This window comes from Microcaecilia unicolor, chromosome 12 (genome assembly GCF_901765095.1).
Source record: "Microcaecilia unicolor chromosome 12, aMicUni1.1, whole genome shotgun sequence".
In the NCBI taxonomy this organism is placed as follows: Eukaryota; Metazoa; Chordata; class Amphibia; order Gymnophiona; family Siphonopidae; genus Microcaecilia; species Microcaecilia unicolor.
The window spans coordinates 2,537,417-2,561,423 of NC_044042.1; the positions used below are offsets into that span (position 1 = coordinate 2,537,417).

Here is a 24,007-nt window from a genome sequence, read left to right on the forward strand (position 1 = left end):
ATGGTAGGGGGTTTGTGTTGCAAGACTTGAGAGACTTGAGCACCTGTACCCTGGAGGAAAGGAGAGACAGGGGTGATATGATACAGATGTTCAAAGTTTCTGAAAGGTATTAATTTACAAACAAACCTTTTCCAGAGGAGGAAAGGTGGTAGAACTACAGGGCATGAATTGAGATTGTGTGTGTGTGTGTGTGGGGGGGGGGGGGGGGGGCTCAGGAATAATGTCAGGAAGTACTTTTTCATGGGGATACCTGGAATGTCTCTCGCAGGAGCTGGTGGAGATGAAAATGTAACAGAATTGAAAAATGTGTGGGATAAACACAAAGGAAGGTTGTATAGAAGGTCTGGAACCAAACAAGCTTCCCAACCAGTAATATCACATCATACCTTATATTGTGAGTTTATCTTGTTGGGCAGACTAGATGGACAGTATAGGTTTTTATATGCCATCATCTACTATGTCCCTCCACCCAACTAACTTTCAGGTCCTTTATAAAGCCACTGATAATTAAACTCATCAATCATCATAATCCCAGCAACCTGCCTCCCAGAGCAATCCTGTAAACATGCATAACTAAAGGCCAAACTTTGATCCCAAAAGTCATTTAAATAGGTAACCAGGGGTTATTGAAAATTGCCCCACCCCTGTTTTTTACAGGTAAAAAATGTGCAAAGTGATTAGACCCCTTCGTGATCTGATCTTTCAAAGTGTGTAAAAACATTTTCAAACGATTCTGAGACGTGAGAGCTGAATAATAGGGAATCATCATGTAATGACATTACTGTTCTTTATTCTTGACTTTTCCTGCAGCTGGCACTGGAAATTCATGACCCCTTACCGGGGTATATTCAGCACCCAGGGATCCAGCAGAGCTAGAACTGCTTAAAAATGTTTCCCTGCTGTGCAGAAGCTAAAGGTGTTAAAAAGTAGCAACCAAAGAGCCTTTCTGAGCCTAGAGATCTTTGCCGCTCCTGATCATTCTCTACCGCGCCGCCAGTCAGACACAGCGCTGTACAGGCAGCGAGATGATGTCATCAACTGCATCGCTTGGGCTAATCAAGTCAGTGCGCGCGGCCGCAGAGCCCCAGTAAGGCGCATCCTTCCGCCTCGCCAGCAGCCAAGACATTCCCAGCACCGACGTCAGTGACGTCACTTCTTCCACCGCGCCTCAGCGTCTTCATTTACATAGCAGAGCGATCCGAGCGCGTGGGATTGGTGGATTCAGCCGGGAGGGGGCGGAGTCTGCCCGGGCTCCAGTCACGCTCGTGCTGCGGCTGCTGCCTATAAGAGGCGGCGGCTGCAGCACAGTCTCAGTAGTGGACGGTCACAGCGAGTGTTGCAGGAGCTCTTTGCATCCCAACTCCCACCGGAGCCCGCACAGAAATGCTGCTCGAGATCGCGACTGCCGTGGGGTTTGTGTCCCGCCTGCTGCGGAGCCGCGGACGTGTGAGCGATGAGCAGTTGCGGGTGTTCGGCCGGGCGCTGCGGCAGGCGTTGACGGGTGAGAGGCTGATAGTCTGGGGGAGTTAAGGAGCTGACGGTGGGGGTGGGGGTGGGGGTGGGGGAGGGCAGTGTCCAAGCTGCTGCAGCCTAAACGTAGTTTGGGGGGTGGGGGGGCGTACAGGCAAAGAATGGGAGGCCATATTGACAATGGCGATATAGGGGGTCGCAGAAGTCCCCCCCCCCCAATGGACTCCCATGCTCACAGTCTAGTTGCAATACACAAAAATTAGCACATATGAGTTTATCTTGTACAGCGCTGCGTAACCCTAGTAGCGCCTTAGAAATGTTAAGTAGTAGTATCTTGTTGGGCAGACTGCATGGACCATGCAGGTCTTTTTCTGCCGTCATCTACTATGTTACTTCACCTGGCGCTGCTTGGTGTTGGCTTTACATGTTATTTGCAGAAAATTCGACTTTTCTGATAGGTATCGGCATAAATACGTAAACAAAAGTCAGGGTTTGCTGGCTGCCTTCAGTGCTGTTATTCTGCAAAACGTCTTTGCCTAGTGCATGTTTGTTTTTGTGGAGCTCAGTTGTAGTAAAAAAGTGTTTTGTTGTGTGTTTTTTTTCCTTGTAGAACACTATAAACACCATTGGTTCCCAGAGAAACCTTCCAAGGGCTCTGGCTATCGTTGTATCCGGATAAACCACATAATGGACCCCATCATTAGTAAGGTGGCTAGCCAGATTGGACTGAGCAGCCAAGAGCTGCACTGGCTCCTGCCCAGCGAGCTGACCCTGTGGATCGATCCTTACGAGGTCTCCTATCGGATTGGGGAAGATGGTTCCATTTGCGTGCTTTATGAAACTGGGCCCGTGAACACCTGCGGACTGCTGACCTGTAAAAAACAGTTGATGCTGGGGCATACGAGTCCTGCAAAAACCTGCCTCCTGACTGTAACCAGTTAAATGAACCTAGTAACTGAAAGACTTTGCACCTCTGGGATTTACCAATAGTGGAGTTATTTATATATAGTCATCTATTTTTTTAAAGGAAATGCAAAAGTCTACACCTGTTGAAAAGCAATACTGTTCAGTAACACTCTCCTCTGATGTAAGGTGGGTTGGGTGCCTTTTAAAAGCTTTGACGTTAAACACAATCTCCTTACAGGTCTTAGCTAAGCCCTTGTGGCAGGGGCTGAAGAAAGCAGCCTGGGGAAAGGGCTAGACGCAGGTACTAAACTCCAGTGAAAATACTGTCCAAAGGCTTGTGCAAATGGTGACCTTAGTGCGGACCCCTATGCTTAAGTTGAGCTCTTCCTGAGAGCTCTCAGCTGGGGGCCCAAGTCCTCTGAGCTACAGCTCGGTCACTATTTTTGCTTAGCTTTTAGGAGGTGAAAGAAACGGGAGCACTTTAAACTGTGGATTTTCCTTACACCTGGTCCTGGCCTAGCACACCAGGGAAGCTTTCTTCACTGAAATGTTGGGGATTTCAGGTGAACCGTTCTCGGCCACTGTGCAATAACTCATTTCACCTCTCACAAGGAGAATTCCTTAGTGTCTCCTCATACTGTATCCTCAGATCACTAGTCGCTGATTTGTAAATTCCATCTTACAGGGTTTCTGGTGCTATGTTTACATTTTTAATAGCGATATTGAACCCACTCTAAATTTCAGCATTTATTTCTAGTCATTTGGAGACATCCTCAGCCTTTCTTAGTAAAAGGGGAGGGGTGGATATTTGTGCAATATTGAATTCCCAAATAAGCTATACCCTTGCCAAGTCTGGATTCTCACTTCACACTTGTGATCTGAAGCCTATGGCAGCTGAAAATGACTGGTATTAGCCTATCAGTCGTCAGAATGTATAAAAACATCAGGTTTCACGTTAAGACTAATGTGTTTGTATGTTGAAACACTCTTGTCCTTACTCTTCTCTTTACAAAAAGGTGCTACAGCTGTCCTACTGCCCCCTGACCCTCCAAACCCAGGGGCTGTCCTGGGCCTAGTGTTGCTGAAGTAGGCAAACCAAATCAAGCTCTTAACTGTTTTTACTAAAGCTGTGAATTGTCTTGTGGCCTTTGACCTCAGTGTTGCTGCACTGCTGGAGAGCTGTAATGTCTCATAATGGTGTGTGTGTGTTTTTTTTACACTTCATATACTGAGCTGTTGAGCAGCCCTAGTGATTTGTTTTTAGTGACATGGTAGAAGCCAGAACAAAACTGTGATTGATGGTATAGCCTTTTATATAAAAATGTAGTTCTGTTGGTTAAATGTACAGTTTGTTTACTGTTGTAATAATAAAAATGTAGAATCGTGTGGAAACTGTGTCTGTGTGTAATCTGGAGCTGTTTTAAGAGACACAACCTTTCTGAAAACTGCAATTGCATTTATTCAGCGTAGAAATCCAGTTTCTAATGTCCCAAAAACTGCTCCCATGTTTGGGATACTTTAAACTTGGGTATCTGCGGTTTCACTTAACTTTGTTATCTCATTCCTATTGATGTCACATTTCTAACCACAGTGTTCTGATGGTCTCCCCAGTTCAAGGGGTCCTTGGTTTTGTGTACAAGCAGGGCCTGGTGTGGGATTTGTCAAATGAGATCCTAGTTGCCTTAAGGAGAGGATCCACTTCAATAAACCCGGAACTAACGGAGCATACTTTACCAGATATGTGATCTGGGGGCAAAAGCCCATCAGCAGCCTCATGTATAGAGATGTATAATCTCATAAGCTGCCTTTTCCGTAGGCCATGGCTTCAGGTTCAAGCTTTTATAATGAAAACCTCTGGGTCAGGGAAATACCTTTTTGAGAAGGTGTGGGCTGAATTTAAATAATAAGGAATTATGAGCAAGAACAGGCTTGATTAGACAATGTGCAATTTCAGCCACTTCTATGCTTAGTGTTGTGGTTGAGAAAAGGTTACAATGATATAAGAGCGGATGCTAAATCATTCTTCGTCAAAGCATCGCCCTGAAACACTTCACGGTCTCCAGGAATTATTAGGAAAGGGGTGGGGGGAGGAATTGAAGAGAGATTATACTGCCCCTATCAATACATCATACGATTGCACTTCATCTCAGAAAAGATTCTATAGAGGAAATAGGAAAAGCTAGAGGCTCTTCACCTTTGAGAAGGATAAGATTGATCCAACAAGCTGTGAACATCAGCCCTAAGACTAATAATTTATTTATTTGTTGCATTTGTATCCCACGTTTTCCCACCTCTTTGCAGGCTCAATGTGGCTTACAATACATCATGAGTAACAAATACATGAAAAAGTGTACATTTAGTGATAACTGCAGGATTTGGGGTAGTATGGTAATGGTAAAACATGATACTGTTTCAACAAACAAACATATTAAGAAGTATCTAAGAAATGGGGGATAAATCCACATTATTTCCAAGGAAAAAAAGATGTGTCGACAAGACCATTATACCCAGGTGGCCTACACATAAGCCACAGATTCCATACCTTACCCCCCCCCCCCCCCCCCCCACCAAAATATCCATCAGTATAATAAAGACAGAGCTCCCTCTTTCTCAGAAGCAAGATGCCCCTGTATTGCTGATAAAGTGCCGCATACACTGAAAGCCACAACTGATGCGAAGCCATTGAGCTGGCTCAGCGATACATAACACAGCTGCTTGTCAGTCTATGGCCATGTCCTAATGAGACACATGTCCTTTATCACCAGCCACTCAGCCCCCACCCCCTTTTGCAGAACACTGAATCGTCTGCAAGACGGAGGATATCGGTTTCATTATAGTGTCTTCCATTAAAATACTCAAAAGTGGAGTAACTACATTAGAGAAATGTGATCGTCTGAGCCTGATGGTTTTGCCTTAGCTGTAAACTGGAAGAAAACTAGAGAAAATCAGGAAAAAGTCAGTCCCACAGCCTGGAAAAGCAAGATAATGCATAGGCCGACAATAAGGAGAAGCGATGAGACAGGCTGTAGCCTGGACTCAGGCCTGGCAGATGGCTGGTCACAAGAACTTTCAACATCTGCTTGGTTTTTCTTTTCACTGGTTTAGGGGCAATTACCCCCCTCCCCCATCTCTCACTTCCCTGCCGTTCTGTTGTTTGAAAGAGGCACAGAGCTGGCGGTGGTACTGGGCAAGCTGCAGCCATCTGTCTGATGAGCGGTTAGAAGGAAGCTGTGTGAACTGATGCTGTATAAGGCATTTCCTATTGTCCCTCAGGCTGGGGACTGGGGCACAGTCTTACAAAACCCAGCCCTGCTTTGTTGATTTATTTTACAGGTCAGGGGCTCAGGGCAGGACTGGCATCAGGAGCAGACAGAGATTTACATACTGATTTGCTTTGGAAGATTTTGTGAAAGAAGTCCAGCCTAATGACCCCTTCTCCCCACTCCAAATCAGCAGCCCCCTGCTCTAGTCTAGGGAGGGGGAGGTTGGACCACATTTCTGACTGAAATGAGTAGCAGGTGAAGCAAGAAGGTCTATCTTTGTACCCAGAACAAAGGCTCGGACTGGGTCAACTCTGGAGGGAATGAATTCTCAGTGACAAGGGATTAACATGGAAGAAGCTCTTGTGTCTGGATATTCCAAAAGTGCCTCCCTGTGTCCCTCCCAGACACTGGGAAGATTTTTGGAAACCTTAAAGTTGGGGGATTGTGATGGGAAGTTAGAGCTACTTATTCACTGAAAGCCTGAGAGAGCAGACGAGACAGAAGTGTGTGTGGGGGGGCACTATAGCAACCGGAGGGACCTGTGCAGCTCACAGACGCTCTGAGGTGCATAAAAGAGTCTCAAGGGAATGGACTTGTTCTCTTGAGAGCTAGGAGCTCTTTGCATCGAGCACACACATATAACCTCTCACCAACTGGGAGATGCTTGTGACAATCTGTGCAGAAGATGGATAGCACCCCTCTCTGTGCTGGACTGCTGTCTGCATCATAGTATTAGGGACATTGGATGAGTATAACTTAAGCACCTGAAGTAGGGGACTCAGCTCATACTCTATAAAAAGACACATTAATACTTCCTGAGCATAAATTGACTGATAGGCACCAAACTTTTAGCACAACCACTTCTGCCATGTCTGTGGTTGGTGGAAATGGGCTCAAATGCTGCAGTTATATGCACAAATGGGAGTATTCGATAAAGTGTGTGCAAAAAAAAGTATAAACACCCATGCCCCACCCAATCCCCTCCCAAGAGAACACAGGTGACCTGCCCATGCCCCTCCCATGGCAATGCCCCCTTTGCGCGGACCACAACATTATGTAATGTCAGAACTGGAAATGCACAAAGCTCCGTCGACCTTCTGTGATGAATAAATAAGTAAAAATGTTACTAAAAACCTTGGAAACAAACTGGCTATTCTGAAAATATTTGAAATTGCCAAACCCCTGGTTAATGGCTGTTTTGTGTATAATTCCCATGCTCTCACAAACTGAATAAAATTCAATGGCAGTCTGCAGGTTGTCCACCCCTGTACTAGAGAATCCTCCATTCATAGCTGCATGAGATCCCCATATCAGGGTCTTCTCAGCCAATCCAGTGCCACCAACGTGACAGGTCCCCAATGACCCTGTATCCTCTACATGGCCTGGCCCAGTAGTGGCCATAGTGGGAACACCACACCCCTCCCCCCTGTTGACATGACTACCTAAACATCTATTCCTGCTGACCAAAGATCCCTTCTTTGACTGTAAAACTTGAGAACCTTAGCATTGTTGCCTTGAGGTCCATCACCGGTATCCCCCACTGCTGTACTATGCTCATGAAGATCTGATCTACTAGACTCCACTCTTCTGCATCCTGGGTGTGCCTGCTCAAATTCTCTACTCCAGCCACCTGTGCCATCAACAGCTTCAAGAGGTCCACCCTTCTTAGCACATAACAATCTTCACCTCTGACAATCCTTGGCTCTTACTTCTTCCTTGCTGATTGACATAAGCTATTGTGCAGTCACCTAAGAATCAGGGTGACTGGGTTTAATTCCCACTGCAGCTCCTTTTAACCCTGGGCAAATCACTTAACCCTCCATTGCCCCAGGGACCAGAAAAAACCCTCTTAGATTGTGAGTCCACTAGGGACAGAGAAAGTACCTGCATATCATATGTACGGCATTGCGTATGTCTAGTAGTGCTATAGAAATAAGTAGTAGTACTATAGTCATGGCATTATCAACAGTGTCCTTTTCTACACCAGTGGCCAGAAGGCTTGCAGCACCAATCACATGGCTCATGCCTCAAAGCAACTGATTGTCCCCGAGGCCTCCATTGCTGACCACCACTCTGGGCCACCTTGCCCTGAAAATGGGCCCATCAGCCAAGGCTGGCATCCATTATCACCAAAGTCGAGTTCTGGGCCTTCAGATCCATTCCTCATCTCAAGTTTGATGACCAAAGCCACCAGGACAGAAACAATGCTCTCTGCAACAGTCAAATATGAGCTGTGACCCGCAGAACTGGGTCCAGAGTGGCTGGCATTGAATCCAGGACTTTCAGATAATCCCAGGTCCTCAGCCTGACCTTCTTGAGTAAGTTCCTGCCCTGCACTTGAAATCTGAGCTCCATTTCCTTGGTCAAAAACACTTTTCCCTGTTAGGTGTCAAAAAGGGCTAAATAAATTACATATTATACCATATAATCTTAAGGCTCTTTACACTCATCCAACACCCCTAGTACCTTCAGAAGTTTTAATTAAACAACTCTCTAATACTAAGATGCAGACAACAATCCAGCAGAGAGAGGGGTACTATCCAGTCTTCTGCATTGAGTGTCACATATATATCCCAGTTGGTGAGAGGTTATATGTGTGTGCTCAATGCAAAGAGCTCCTAGCTCTCAGAGAACGAGTCCATTCTGTTGATACTAGAGTAGCAGACTTGGAGGAGATGAGGGAGACAGAGAGGTACATAGAGGAGGCCTACAGGGACATTGTAGAGAAGTCCCATCTCCAGTCTGGCAGCCCCTCTGCTGCCTTGGAGGAGGGTGGTCTCTTAAAAGGAGAGCATCACACTGGAGAACTTTGAAGTAATCCTGAAGCTAGGACTAGCCCACCAGGGGATGCAATATCCTCTCACACTGAGGATGTGTCTCCAGGAGGTTCTGCCCAGAAGGGAAGGGTTAGGACAGCTGTTGTAGTTTGTGATTTGATTATTAGACATGTAAGTAGCCGGGTGGATGGTGGACACGAGGATCACCTGGTCACTTGCCTGCCTAGTGCAAAGGAGGCAGACCTCACATGTCACCTAGATAGGCTTTTAGATAGTGCTGGGGAGGAGCTGGCTGTCTTGGTACATGTGGGAACCAATGACATAGGAAAATGTGATAGGGAGGTTCTGGAAGCCAAACTTAGGCTCCTAGATAGAAAGCTGAAATCCAGATCCTCCAGGGTAGCAGTTTCAGAAATGCTCCCCATTCCATGTGCAGGACCTAAGAGGCAGGTAGAGCTCCACAGTCTCAATGAGTGGTTGAGACGATGGTGCAGGGATGAGGGGTTCAGATTTGTTAGAACTGGGCAACATTCTGGGGTAGGGGGAGCTTATTCCAAAAGGATGGGCTCCTCCTTAACTGGGATGGAGCTAGGCTACTGACATCAACATTTAAAAAGGAGATAGAGCAGCTTTTAAACTAGAAATTGAGGGAAGGCCGACAGTCACTCAAAGTGCATGGTTCAGAACAAGGTATCTTTAAAAGATATCACCAAAACATGGAAGGTAGGGCATCCCAATTGCAAAGTTGCAATTTAAACTATAGTAGATCAGGTGTCTTTAAATAAAGAGCAGATTGATTTTCAAGGATTGCAAATTAACACTGTCAACTGCTGAGCAAGTTGTGAATGGGAACAACAAACATTGTTTGAAATGTCTATATGCGAATGCCAGAAGCCTAAGAAATAAGATGGGAGAGTTAGAATATATTGCACTGAATGAAAAATTAGATATAATAGGCATCTCAAGACCTGGTGGAAGGAGGATAACCAGTGGGACACAGTCATACCAGGGTACAAATTATATCGTAGTGATAGGGTGGATCGAATTGGTGGAGGGGTAGCATTGTATGTTAAGGAGGACCTTGAATCCAAATAGATTGAAAATTCTGCAGGAAACAAAACACATCTTGGAATCCCTGTGGGTCGAAATTCCATGGGGAAAAGGATATTGATAGGAGTGTACTACCATCCACCTGGCCAGGATGAATAGACAGATGTAGAAATGTTATCGGAAATTAGGGAGGCTAACGAACTGGGCAACAGAATAATAATGGGTGATTTCAATTACCCCGATATCGACTGGGTAAATGTAACATCAGGGCACGCTAGGGAGGTAAAATTCCTTGATGAAATCAAGGACTGCTTTATGGAACAGCTGGTTCAGGAGCCAACAAGAGGAGAAAAATTCTAGACCTAATCCTGGTACAGGAGGTAATGGTGCTGGGGCCGCTTGATAATAGTGATCATAATATGATATCAGCCACAGGAAATCCAATACATTAGCAATTAACTTTCAAAAAGGAGTCTATGATAAAATGAGAACAGTGAAAAAAAAAAAAAACCTTAGAGGAGCAGCTGCAAAGGTCAAAAAGTTACATCAGGCATGGGTGCTGTTCAAAAATACCATCCTGGAAGCCCAGACCAGACATATTCCATGTATTAAAAAAGAAGGAAGGAAGAGAAAATGAAAGCTTGCGTGGTTGACGTGAGTTGAAGGAAGCTATTAGAGCTAAAAGAAAATCCTTCCGAAAATGGAAGAAGGATCCAATTGAAAGTAATAGGAAACAGCATAAAATATAGCAAGTCAAATGCAAAGCGCTGATAAGGAAGGCAAAGAGAGACTGAAAAGAAGATTGCGTTGGAGGCAAAAACACAGAATTATAACTTTTTTTAGGTATATTATAAGCAAGAAGCTGGCGAAAGGATCAGTTAGACTGACGGTGACCAAGGGATAAAAGGGGCAATCAGGGAAGACAAAATGAATTCTTTGCTTCGGTCTTCACCAAGGAAGATGTGGGAGAGGTACCAGTGCCAGAGAAACTGAAACAAATCTCTGTAAACATGGAAGATGTAATGGAGCAATTTGACTAATTGAAGAGCAGCAAATAGCCTGGACCTGATAGTATCTATCCCAGAGTACTTATAGAATTGAATAATGAACTTGCAGAGCTATTGTTAGTAATATGTAATTTATCTTTAAAATCAAGCATGGTATCGGAAGATTGGAGGGTGGCCAATGTAACACCGATTTTTAAAAAAAGGTTCCAGAGGTGATCCAGGAAATTATAGACCGGTGAGCCTTATGTTGGTGCAGGGCAAAATGATAGAGAGATTATTATGAAGAATAAAATTACAGAGCATATACATAAGCATGGATTAATGAGACAAAGCCAACTTAGATTTAGTGAAGGAAAATCTTGCCTCACCAATCTACTAAATTTTTTTGAAGGGGTGAACAAACATGTGGATAAAGGTGAGCCAGTCGATATTGTATATCTGCATTTTCAAAAGGCCTTTGACAAAGTACCTCATGAAAAACTCCAGAGGAAATTGGAGAGTCATGGGATAGGATATAGTGTTCTACTGTGGATTAAAAATCAGTTAAAAGATAGAAAACAGAGAGTAGGGTTAAATAGTCAGTATTCTCAATGGAGAAGAGTAGTTAGTGGGATTCCACAGGGGTCTGTGCTTGGACCGCTGCGTTTTAACATATTTATAAATGGCCTAGAGATGGGAGTAACTAGTGAGGTAATTAAATTTGCTGACGACACAAAGTTATTCAAAGTTGTCAAATCACTGGAGGATTTTACGAGAGGACCTTACGAGACTGGGCATCTAAATGGCAGATGACGTTTAATGTGAGCAAGTGCAAAGTGATGCATGTGTGAAAGAGGAATCCAAACCATAGCTACGTGATGCAAGGTTCCAGGAAAGGTATTTAGATGTCATCATCTGAAAGGGTAGAGGCAAACTCTAGGTCATAACTTTCACATACAACTTTGAGGACCAAGTGATCTGAGATTATTTGGAGTCAATAAAAGTGCCTTATGCGCCCCCCCCCCCCCCCTCACTGGTGGTACTGGAACATGGGCCCCCAAAACCTCACTGCAAGCTCCTGGAATCCATGCGCCCCTAATCTCAGCCTCTTTGGCTCCTTTGTAACCACCTCAAAAGGACAAACCTATGGACAGAAATCTACCGCAATGAGAATCAGCCACTCTATACCTCCTGGCATTCCTGAAACATCTCTTAAGCTGAATGAACATGACTGTCCTACAATAGTCTTCCAGGAGCCTAGAATATGCATGTGCAGGTCCTCTCCAAACAGCAAATTTCCCTTGAAGGGGAGCTTAGTTGGTCAGTGGCCTAGTGGTTAGGGTGGTGGACTTTGGTCCTGGGGAACTGAGGAACTGAGTTGGATTCCCACTTCAGGCACAGGCAGCTCCTTGTGACTCTGGGCAAGTCACTTAACCCTCCATTGCCCCATGTAAGCCGCATTGAGCCTGCCATGAGTGGGAAAGCGCAGGGTACAAATGTAACAAAAATAAAATAGATACTATTGGAGATTCTACATGGAATGTTGCTACTATTGGAGATTCTACATGGAATGTTGCTATTCCACTAGCAACATTCCATGTAGAAGGCTGCGCAGGCTTCTGTTTCTGTGAGTCTGACATACGTGCAGGACGTCAGACTCACATAAGCAGAAGCCTGCGCGGCCACATTGGTGACCTGCAAGGGCCGACTTCTACATGGAATGTTGCTAGTGGAATAGCAACATTCCATGTAGAATCTCAAATAGTAGCAACAGTGGAGGAGTGGCCTAGTGGTTAGGGTGGTGGACTTTGGTCCTGGGGAACTGAGTTCGATTCCCACTTCAGGCACAGGAAGCTCCTTGTGACTCTGGGCAAGTCACTTAACCCTCCATTGCCCCATGTAAGCTGCATTGAGCCTGCCATGAGTGGGAAAGCGCGGGCTACAAATGTAACCAAAAAAAAAGCCACATCTGCCACCCAGTTCCCTAGCCACAAAAAATGGTGTTTGACTATCAAAAATCACAAAATCATTCACACAGATGCCCCACTCTATATGTTAAACCTAGTGGACTTACCGCCCAGAAATGCCAAAAGATCGGCCCGCAAATTCCTCAATCTGGACTCCCCCAGCTCTAAAGGAATGAAATACAAACAGGCTTATGCTACTACCTTTGCGTACAAAAGCACACAGTCTTGGAACGCACTACCCATGGCCCTGAAAACCATGACCAATCTAACCAGCTTTCGCAAAGCTCTGAAAACACATCTCTTCAACAAAGCCTACAAAAATCACCCTCAATGAAACAAATCATTCCTTAAACTACCCAAGTACACCTAAGACACCTCTCACATGACCTTACCTAACACCTTCCATCTAAATCTTCTTTCACCCCTGCTTATGATTGACTGCTTTCTAAATCATGTAATGACGTTATCATATCTATACTCTGTAAGCCACATTGAGCCTGCAAAAAGGTGGGAAAATGTGGGGTACAAATACAATAAATAAATAAAAAATAAAAAGGGCCAAACTGTTGATGGACATCTGAATAAAATCGTAGAGAGTGTCAGCTCTTTTTTTTTTTTGTTACTACCAGAATCTGTGTCTCATTCTGGGGGGGGGGGGGGGGGAGAGACTCTCAAGGGCTCCCTCCCACAAGTACAGGAGAGGGACCCAAAGCACATACAGTCACGACCTTCATTGACTTCTATTTATTTTATTTTATCTTAAAAATTTATATTCTGCACAATCCATAGTTCTAGGTGGATAATAAAATAAACATACACAATTTAATACTGTACACTGCCTTGAGTGAATTCTTTCAAAAAGGCGGTAAATAAATCCTAATAAATAAATAATATCCAGGGGAGAGAGGGTGGGACCCTGCATAACTGAGTGTAGCATCCCAGATAGTTGGTTCAACCCCTGTTCCAACCTTCTTTTTTAATGGTCGATGGGGGAGAACCAATTACTAGCCACCTATGCCAATTCCCCTAGAAGCATCCTACCAGACCAGCCATGGAGAATCAGAAATAATTGGCCAGGGAGGAATTACCCAGGTCGCCTATAGGACGACAATCCCTCAGTGGCTCTCAGTCTCCATCTGCTGGCAAGAGAAGGCATTGTCTGATGGAATGATAAGGAGGGGTCCTTTTACTAAGCTGCGTAAGCATCTAAACGTGCCCAACGCATGCCAAAATGGAGTTACTGCCCGGTTACCGCGTGGCTCTTGAGGTAATTTCATTTTTGGTGCGCGTCCAATGTGCGTGGCTGAAAAAAAATAATGTTTATTTTTGGACGCGCGTATCGGACGCATGCCAAGTGGCATTAGGCACGCGTAGGTCATTACCGCTCGGTTACCACGTGAGACTTTACCGCTAGCAATGGCTGGCAGTAAGGTCGCGGACCCAAAATGGATCGCTGCAATTTTCATTTTGCCGCACGTCCATTTTTGGCAAAAATTTTAAAAAGGCCTTTTTTATAGGTGTGCTGAAAAATGAATTGCTGAGCGCCCAAAACCCACACCTACACTACCGCAAGCCATTTTCAGGGCATCTTAGTAAAAGGACCCCTTAATTCTTAATTTATTAACTCAAATCTCATCATGTTATGATCATGCTACCAAGTAGGTCCCAACACCATTATCTCTAACCTCAAGTCCTGTATTCTACTAAGGACTTGTTGCAAAATGCTTAAGTGTGTTAATCCATGCCGTTTGAGCTCTGTTTTGCCTCTGTAACCAAGTTTCTCCTCTGGAGTTGAATTGTGGTTCTCATTTTCATATGATTGTGCACTTAATAAAAAAGATTTCACCATAATTTTGACTGTATGTGTTTATGTTGATGGCTTTTTTGTAATAAATAAATAATCTGATCTGACATTTATAGCCCCGCTTAATCCCATTTAGCTAATATAAAACACAATACACAAATGTATCCTAGCTAATTTATAATCAAATATTTATCGACCAGCTAAGTTATTAATCTTTTATGAAAAGAAATATAGGAAGAAATCCTTTCATAGCTAATGGTAAATTGTTCCAAAAATGTAGTGCATGATAAGCAAAAGACCTCTCCAATATTCTTTTACAATGAATCCCTTCAAATGATGGATAACCCTAACTGGGCAGATTTCAGCGTACGCTCTACAATGACACCTAGATCTTTTTCTTGAGTACTGACACACAGGGGCGTAGCCAGACTTCGCTGGGAGGGGGGTCCAGAGCCCAAGGTGAGGGGGGCACATTTTAGCCCCCCCCTGGCGCCACCGACCCCCCGCCATTGCCGACCTCCCATCCCGCCGCCACCTACCTTTGCTGGCGGGGGACCCCAACCCCCACCAGCCGAGCCGAGGTCCTCTTCTTCCCAATCCCGCGCAAGGCTTCGTTCTAGTCTGACGTCCTGCACATAGAAACAGAACGAAGCCTTGCAAGGCTTCGCTCTGTTTCTGTGAGTCTGACGTCCTGCACGTATAATGTGCAGGATGTCAGACTAGAACGAAGCCTTGCGTGGGATTGGGAAGAAGAGGACCTCAGCTCGGCTGGCGGGGGTTGGGGTTTCCCACCAGCAAAGGTAGGCGGCAGCGGGAGGGGGGTCATCGGCATGGGGGTCCAGGGGCAAATCTACGGGGGCCCAGGCCCCCGTGGCCCCATACTGGCTACGCCCCTGCTGACACATAAGGTGGACCCTAGCACCAGGTAACTATGATTCAGACTGTTCTTCCCAATGTGCATCACTTTGCATTTGTCCATATTAAATATCATCTGCCATTTGAATGCCCAGTCTTCCAGTTTCCTAAGGTCTTCCTGCAGTTTTTCACAATCCGCATGTGTTTTGACAACTTTGAATAGTTTTGTGTCATCTGCAAATTTAATCACCTCACTCACTTTTAGTGGGAAAGTGCGGGATACAAATATAATAATAATAATAATAATCATTCTGATTTCCAGATCATTTATAAATATGTTAAATAGCACTGGTCCCAGTACAGATCCTTGCAGCTCTCCACTATTCACCCTGCTCCATAGAGAAAAATGACCATTTAACCCTACCTTCTGTTTTCTGTCCAATAACCAATTCCTAATCCACAGAAGTACATTGCCTCCTATCCCATGACCTTTTAATTTTCTCAGGAGTCTCTCATGAGGAACTTTGTGAAAAGCTTTCTGAAAACCTAGATACACTACATCAACCGGCTCACCTTTGTCCACACGTTTATTCACACCTTCAAAGAAATGAAGCAAATTGGTGAGGCAAGACTTCCCTTGGCTGAAATCATGCTGACTCTGTTCCATTAAAGATATTCTAAATGGTAATAAATTAGGGCTTGGATAATCTTGAATAAATATCAACGATAAAGTATATATGTGATATCCAAATAGTAATTAGTGATGCGAAATATTGAATGAGGAAAAAGCCTCAATTACCCAGTTCTCCTCGGTAATTGAGGCTTTTTCCTCATTCAATATTTCGCATCACTAATTACTATTTGGATATTACATATATACTTTATCTGTTCCATTAAAACCATGTTTGTCTATGTGTTCTGCAATTTCATTCTTTATAATAGTTTCCACTATTTTGCCCGGCACTGAAGTCAGGCTCACCAGTCTGTAATTTCCTGGATCGCCCCTGGAACCCTTTTTAAAAATTGGCATTATATTGGCCACCCTCCAATCTTCAGGTACTGCAGATGATTTTAATGACAGGTTACAGATCATTAACAGCAGATCAGCAATTTTGTGTTTGAGTTCTTTCAGTACCCTGGGGTGTTTGCCATCCAGTCCGGGTGATTTATCACTTTTTAATTTGTCGATTTGGTTCCGTACATCTTCCAGGTTCACTGGGATTTCTTTCAGGTCCTCTGTATTGTCACCATTGAAAGCCATGTCCGGTACAGGTAGATCTCTTACATCTCCTTCCATAAAGACTGAAGCCAAGAATTCATTCAGTCTCTCCACTATGGCCTTGTCCTCCCTGAGTGTCCCTTTTGCTTCTTCATGATCTAACTGTCCCATGGATTCCCTCACAGACTTTCTGCATCTGATATACCTGAAAAAGGTGTTAGTGTGAGTTTTTGTTTCTGCGGCAAATTTTTCTTCATATTATCTTTTAGCGTTTTTTAATCAAAGCTTTGCATCTAGCTTGACAGTGTTTATGCCCTTTCTTATTTTCTTCATTTGGATCCTTTTTCTATTCTTTTATCTTTTGGCTCTAATAGCCTTTCTCATTTCACCATTAACTGTGCTGGCTGTCATTTTCTCTTCTTTCCACCTTTCTTAATATGTAGAATACATCTGGCCTGGTCTTCCACGACTGTATTTTTAAACAATGTCCATGCCTGATTTGAAATCCTAACCTTGGTGGCTGATCCTTTTAGCTTCTTTTCTCATTTTATCGCAGTCACCCTTTTCAAAATTAAATGCTGCTACAATAAATTTCCTTAGTGACTTCACTGCAGATGTCAGCTCAAATTTGATCATGTTCTGATCACTGTTTCCCAGCAGATCCAACACCGTTACCTCTCGTACCATGCACTGCATTCTTCTTTTTTTTTTTTTCATTTTATATTACATTTATGTCCAATACATAAAGGGAAAGAAAAGAGAAAATATCAATTAAAACAAACATTAAGGGAAAATATCATATTTGTTAGTCCACAATTGGGGGATCCAAGATCAGGGAAACAAATCTCAAAGAAAATAAGAAAAACACCAAGTAGTTAATCTTACAAATTCATATTTTCTGAGGGAGGAAGGTTAATCGGTAATTGCAGCCGGTACAGTGGTAACTAAAGGAAGTTGCTGCAGAGGGTTCTTCATCTGTTCTTTTAACTCCACAAACTCTTATAATTTCTTGGGTTCAACAAATAAGTAATAAGGAAATAAAACACTTACAAGGGAATCGCTCTAGGAAGGTCCCACCTAGGGCAATGATTCCTGGCTTAAAAGCCAAGAGTTCACACCTCCTAGTCTGCGATTACCTTGATATGTCAGGAAATATATTTATCTTTGAACCCAAAAAACTATCAGCCATGTATCGGAAATACAATTTCAAAACATTGTTCCTATATAAATCAAAGGCAAAAGTCACTAGTAATATAACTCTATATATAGGGTATTTTAGGAAAATTTATCTTTCTCAAGTTAGTTTTCCTTAATTGGTTCTCCAGAAGTTCCAATTTTTTACAAGAAACATAATTGTCCTTCATTACCAGATTAACTGATTTTCGTAGAGAAACCATTTCCGAAATCAAAGTCTTTATTTTTTTATCTTGGACTTCCACTTTGTTAGATAAGTATTGATATAATCACATATTTATTCCTAAAAAATATTTGACATCTGAAGAAGAGAGTTATTCACACTCTGCAGCACTTCCCATAGTGCGTCCATTGTGACATTGTTTGGCTTCACCAGGTCCAATTTCTCCACAGAAACTGCTCCAGATATCTTTGGGGGGAAGAGCTCACTTTCCAATCCCCCAGTTGGTTTATTATCCGGAGTCAATGCTGCGCCAGGACCTCCTCGGATCACGTGAAAATCCTAACCCACTTCGGGCGTTTCCACTGTCGACCTCCATAGCGAAGCGTTACTGTTTCCGGGTCTTGGAGAGGTCATGCCAAAAGGGGGACTCAAAGTCACTCCCTCTCCACTGAGATTCGGCAATAAAGCCTTGCTGTTCCCCGAAGCAGGAACCGATATCCCCGACGTTATGACCCTGAATCTCTCCAAAGTAGACTGAGAAGTGGTGGGAACCCCAGCCGTGTTCGAGGAGGACAACACTATGGCTTTGCCTTTCTTCTTCCCCATTCTCCGGGGAGCGCGCCTACTTCTTCAGGTATTCTGGTGTAAAACGGGAACTCAACTAACGTACATCCTCCCTCGACACCATCTTGGATCCTCCAGTTTGGGACACTTTTTGTCTGGTTTCTCCTCAGAGGCCTGTCTGATATGGGTAACCCTTCAGCATAGCCCTCTGAGTCATTGAAACATGGAAGCCCCTCCACCACTTACAAGGTGGTGTCCCTTCGGAGGGGCCATGCACTGCATTCTACTAAGGACTAGATCTAAAATAGCTCCACCTCTTGCCAGTTTTCGGACCAGCTGCTCCAAGAAGCAGTCATTTATTACATCTAGGAGGTTAGCCAATCTAATACAATACCTCCTACACCAATCATTTTCATTTGTGACAACAACATTTAGTGTGTCAAAAGCCGCGGACACATCCAGGGATACAAAACAATATGTCAGACCCTTATCATTTCCTCTTCTAATCACATTCAGAGTTGACAAGAGTAGAATCTCCACACTATGGCCCATTAGAAAACCATACGAACATAAGCACCGCCACGCTGGGAAAAGACCAAGGGTCCATCAAGCCCAGCATCCTGTCTCCGACAGTGGCCAATCCAGGCCTCAAGTACCCGGCAAACCCCCAAAAACAAAGCAAAAATTTAAATTAATAATGTTCAATTGACTTTTCCTTCAGGAATCTGTCCAAACCCCCTTTAAACTCAGCAAGGCCAACTGCTGTCACTACATTTTTTGGCGAGTTCCAGAGTCTAACTATGCGCTGAGTAAAGAAAAACTCTCTATTTGTTTTAAATCTACCACATTCTAGCCATACTGATGTTTATCCAAACACTGTCTACAAATTCTACCAATTGTTGGAGAACTAATTTTTTCAATCACCTTCATAATAACAGGAACAACAGAGATAGGCCTATAGTTACTCAAAAGTCATGCATCCAATGACGCACCCTTTATCAAAGATTTCATGGTAGAAAGCTTACATTTTTCAGGAACTTTCCCCAAAGAAAAAGATTTAGTCACAATCAATGAAATTACATGAGATACAGAAGACTCCTGACTACGACGGTTGAACAAGGATCCACCAAAGATCTTGTTACAGTCAGTGCCGAAATCACAGCTTCTACTTCCTTTTCAGTTGGCAATTTAAATTCTGTCCAAATATCATTAGACCCCACATTGTCATTCTGGAATAAAGACACATCGACTACAGTAGAACTATCCGACCTTTCCAGCTTCTGTACCAAGAAACACGCAAAGGCCTCTGCCTCAGGTCCTCTAACCCAATTATCACAATCATGACCTTCTACTAGTTGTTTTACTGTATAAAATAGTTCTTTTGGTTTATTCATAGCTGTACGAATCTTTTATTTATAATATTTATTTCTCTCCTCCTCACAGAACCTCAAATATTCTGCTAACCTAAGCTTGTAACTTTCAAAATCTTCTACATCGCTTGATTTGCGCCATACTCTTCACTTTGTCGTAACTCTCAACTGAAAAGCTGCCTGGGTTTTCCATGGACTTGACTTATAACCCTTCTTAAAACATACTTCCTTCAATGGTGCTACTATTTCCAGTGCTAAACCAAGAGAATCATTTCACTCCTTTACCAAATCATCCAATAAACTCTTCTCATCAAAATTTAATGACGGCATCCAAGTTTGTTTTAAATCATCAGTTGTGAAATTTGGTCTCACTACCCCTTTTCTTGCAACAGGTTGTGCTGTAGTTATATTTCCAGAGGTACAAAAATAAAAATAAATAACAGCATGATCTGACCATCCAACTACATCGATCTTCGGTAGCTGACAAAGTTTTTGCAATAATGCAGGAGACAAAAAAAAAAAAAACGAAATCTAAAATATTCCCTGTCACATGTGTAGAACCATTAATTACTTGACTAGAAGGCAACGCCTTAAGCATGTAACATAGAGGGGCATAATCGAACGAGGCAAAGAAAATCTACTGTGAACTGAGACAGGTCAAGAGCTCGAACTAGGCAGGTCAGACAGATGTTTCAACTCAACTTTGAAATATTTCAGCACTGATCCAGAGTCTTCCTGAGGGGAAGATCATTTCTTTCCACCTGTTGAAGTCTCATCTGTTCTAGACCTAAAGTTTCTGACTGGAGGAGAACTGTCTGTCAGGGAAGAGGAAAAGCTCAAACAATGTAAAAACAGTATATAATAACCCAGAACGATACCCAGTGTGTCACAGACAGTCTAAAAATTATCCTAATCATTCACTGATATTTTCAGAGAACGAGTCAGTGTTTGATGGAAAAGAGCAAAAAGACCTCAAGGATCTTGTTCTTCCTCCCTGTCTGTGTGTGAAAATCATTCTAGCTCCTTCAAAATTACCAACTCTGAATACAAATGTTATTAAGGAATAAAGTGACTGTTGCCTTTAACATTCCCTGCTAAAAGAATTAGAGGGACAAGTAGGGTCGAGTTACACCTCTCCTTAAGAAGCCTTCACTTGACCCTACTTGTCCCTCTAATTACCGACCCATCTCCCTGTTGGAATGTATTGTATTTTACATGCATTGCCTGTCACCTATTATTTCTCTGTGATTACTCTGTGACCTCTGATGTGAATTACTTAGAGAGGTCACACAGCTATGCAACTTCCTGGTGGGGGTTTAGATGCAGCAGACACAGCACATGCAGCACATGGAGCACATGGAGCTCATGATCTCTCCTAACCTGAGAGGATCTATGGTGGTGTGAGCATCCATTACCATCTAAGCACATGGAATGAGCTGATAATACAAATGTATAGTAATATGTATATATAAGCCTGTCTGATTATAATCTAACTACAAACTGTGAGTAAACAGATGTTTTGTTACTTCAACTTTAAAGTGACTCAGCAGTGAATTATTCAGGGGTGAATGAGAGAGAGATGAAGAAAGAAATTAACATTTCTAAAGCTGAAGCTGTGTGTACTAAAATCTGCTAATTATTTACTACAAATAATCCAACAAAAGGGTTATGGGCCCAGGGCCAGGAATTGAAAAAGAAGAGAAATATTACCAGGCAGAAAAAAAGGCCACATTTTTCTCTTAAGTTTTAAAGGAAAGATTCAGTCTGTCTCTCTCTCCCCCCCACACAGCAGACAGAAGGCTAAGAAAATGGCTGAGGGAAGAAATTCACCATTGTTCTATTCTCTCAAGGTGCCTAAATTAACTGAGTTTAATTATCAGCAGTGGGAACTAAGATTCATATGTCTCCTTCGAGCAAAAAGATTAAATATATGCTTAGACCAAGACAGAACAGATGAAAATATGGCTGAATGGGACAATGCAAACTATTATGTGAAGTGCATGCTTTTGGAAGCTCTCTCAGAGAAACAAGCCATATTAGTGGAGGGAAAAGATACACCAAAGGACATTTTATATAAACTGAGAACTATGTATGCAACTACATATGCAAAGCAGCAACCAATTTGGCTGGCAGAGTTGAATGAAACCAAATTAAGGGATAAAAGTAAATGTAATGATCACATTATGCATCTTATGTCTTCATTTCAAAAGCTAGAACTTTCTGGAATTCCCATGTGTGATGCATTGAAAAGAGCATTTCTTTTTACCTCACTATCAAAGAAGTTTGATGTTTTTAGGTCTGTAAATGAGGCCATTGAAGGGCAATCTTTTGAACAGGCAACATCAAAACTAAGGCAGGAATGCATAATAAATGATTCTGAGGAGATGTGTTCTCAAAGCAAGTCAGAGAGAAATGAAACAAATTTCTTGGCAAAGAACAGAGGAAGGCGGAGCTATGGGAAAACTCCACCCAAGGGCAAGCTGATTTGCTACTCATGTGGAAAGGAGGGACATGTATCTAAATGGTGTAAGGAAACACAAAACACTCCCTCTAGCTCACCTAAGCCAATGGAACTAAAGAATTTTCAAACCAGGAAATGTATGAAGGACAAAGATAAACACAAGGGCTTTCTAATGGCAGAAAAATCTTTGACTATGGTAAATAATAATTCAAATGAAAGTACTTGGATTTTGGATTCGGGGAGCACATGCCATTTAACCAATTGTAAGGATTTCTTTCAGGAAATGTGTCCAGAAGAAGGAATTCTTAAAACTGCAAACGCAGGGACTGCTAAGATCCAAGCAAAAGGTATTGGATTCTTAAAATGCAAAGTGTCTAATGAAGTTAAAGAAATTCCTGTAAGTGATGTCTTGTATATTCCCCAAGCAGTTTGCAATATGCTTAGTGTATCTACATTAGATAAGAAGGGATTTGTGATTCATTTTGAAAATAGTAAGTGCACAATCTCTAAAAATGATGAAGTGTATGCTGAAGCTTTTATGCATAATGATGTTTATAAGCTGAACATTTCAGGTGAAGCCTCACATATGGCGCAAGTAAGGAAGAATGATGGTAAATGTAGTCTGGAAATCTGGCACCGCCGCCTGGGACATCGTGATTCTAAGGTGATCCAGGATCTTTACAGTAAGCAACTGGCCACCGGCATTCAGATAAGTGCAGATGCTGGAAAAATGGAGAAATGCATAGACTGTGTTACTCAAAAAGGTGTAAGACCCTCATTTCCTGCATACACAGGAAATAGGAGTAATAAAGTGCTGGACTTAATACACAGTGACTTATGTGGACCGTTTAATATCCCATCATTGGGAAATAACAGATTTGTGCTAATATTCTTGGATGATTTCTCTAGATATTGTGTGGCCTATTTGCTGAAAGAAAAAAGTCAAGTCACAGACATGCTGAAGAAATACGTAACCATGGTGAGCAATAAATTTGAAAGAAAACCAAAGGTTCTTCAGACCGACAATGGTGGTGAGTTCACTTCACAAGCATGCGCACATTTCTAGAACAAGAAGGCATTCAGCATATCACAACAGTAGCTTATACACCAGAGCAAAATTCTGTTGCAGAGAGAAAATTTAGGTCACTTGTGGAAATGACCAGATGTATGCTGTCAGATAGCAATCTCCCTAAAAGACTATGGGGGGAAGCCATTCTCACAGCAGTGTACCTACAAAATAGAATGCCAACTAAAGGCGCTGAGCGCACACCACATGAGACATGGCATGGTAGGAAGCCAAACCTGTCACACATAAGAACATTTGGAAGTACAGCATATGCTCATATACCAAAACAAAGAAGGCATAAGCTGGATTCCACAACAGAAAGGGGCATTTTAGTTGGCTATACTCCAGGACACAAAGGATATAGAATTTTGAATCTGAAAACTGGCATTGTTGGCATAAGACATGTTACATATTTTGATGAAAACAAAAGGGTTGATAAAGGCTGGATTATCCCAGATGAGCCTTATCATCCAGAATATGAAACTAGAACCATAATAGACATGCCAGTGTATATAAATGCCATACCAAGGCAGATGTCTGAAAGCAACTCACCTGTATCTAACGAGGAACAGGCAGAGGAAGCAGACACAGAAAGGATCATTGAAGAAGACAGTACAGTTGGAGAAGGGGAATCAATTGGAGAAGGACTCTCAGATTTAGAGGATGCGGAAAGGTCAGACCAACCTGTTGTCAGACGCTCATCCAGGGAAAACAAAGGTGTTCCAACCCCAAGACTGTCTTACCTAACAAAGTCAGCAGAAGCTCAAGAGCCCTTAACATGGGATGAGATTGAGAAAATGCCAGCAGAAGAAGCTGCTGAATGGCATAAAGCTGCACAAGAAGAAATTGATGCATTGGATAAAAATAATACTTGGATTCTTACAAAATTACC

The 24,007-nt window shown here is 42.8% G+C and overlaps 1 protein-coding gene across 2 annotated transcripts; it reads left to right on the forward strand.

The window, feature by feature from the left end:
- Positions 1-1,327: 1,327 nt before the first annotated feature.
- BTG2 (BTG anti-proliferation factor 2) lies at positions 1,328-23,780 on the forward strand. 2 transcript variants are annotated; one of them, XR_003944039.1, is made up of 4 exons: positions 1,328-1,501; positions 2,081-3,043; positions 13,209-13,214; positions 23,770-23,780. XR_003944039.1 is itself a non-coding variant. In XM_030221779.1 (2 exons), exons 1-2 carry the CDS (start codon positions 1,384-1,386, stop codon positions 2,410-2,412), a joined length of 450 nt encoding a protein of 149 aa, XP_030077639.1. In that variant the 5' UTR covers positions 1,328-1,383; the 3' UTR covers positions 2,413-3,768. The 2 variants fall into 2 exon arrangements, 1 of the variants encoding a protein (XP_030077639.1); XM_030221779.1 differs by lacking the exons at positions 13,209-13,214; positions 23,770-23,780 and having other exon boundaries at positions 2,081-3,768.
- The last annotated feature ends 227 nt before the right edge of the window (positions 23,781-24,007 follow it).

Bases quoted from the DNA above. Each gene is read 5' to 3' on its own strand.
- BTG2 (XM_030221779.1), top strand. From the start codon at position 1,384: ATGCTGCTCGAGATCGCGACTGCCGTGGGGTTTGTGTCCCGCCTGCTG. The intron at 1,502-2,080 runs GTGAGAGGCTGA...TTTTCCTTGTAG, and splicing joins GCTGCGGCAGGCGTTGACGG to AACACTATAAACACCATTGG.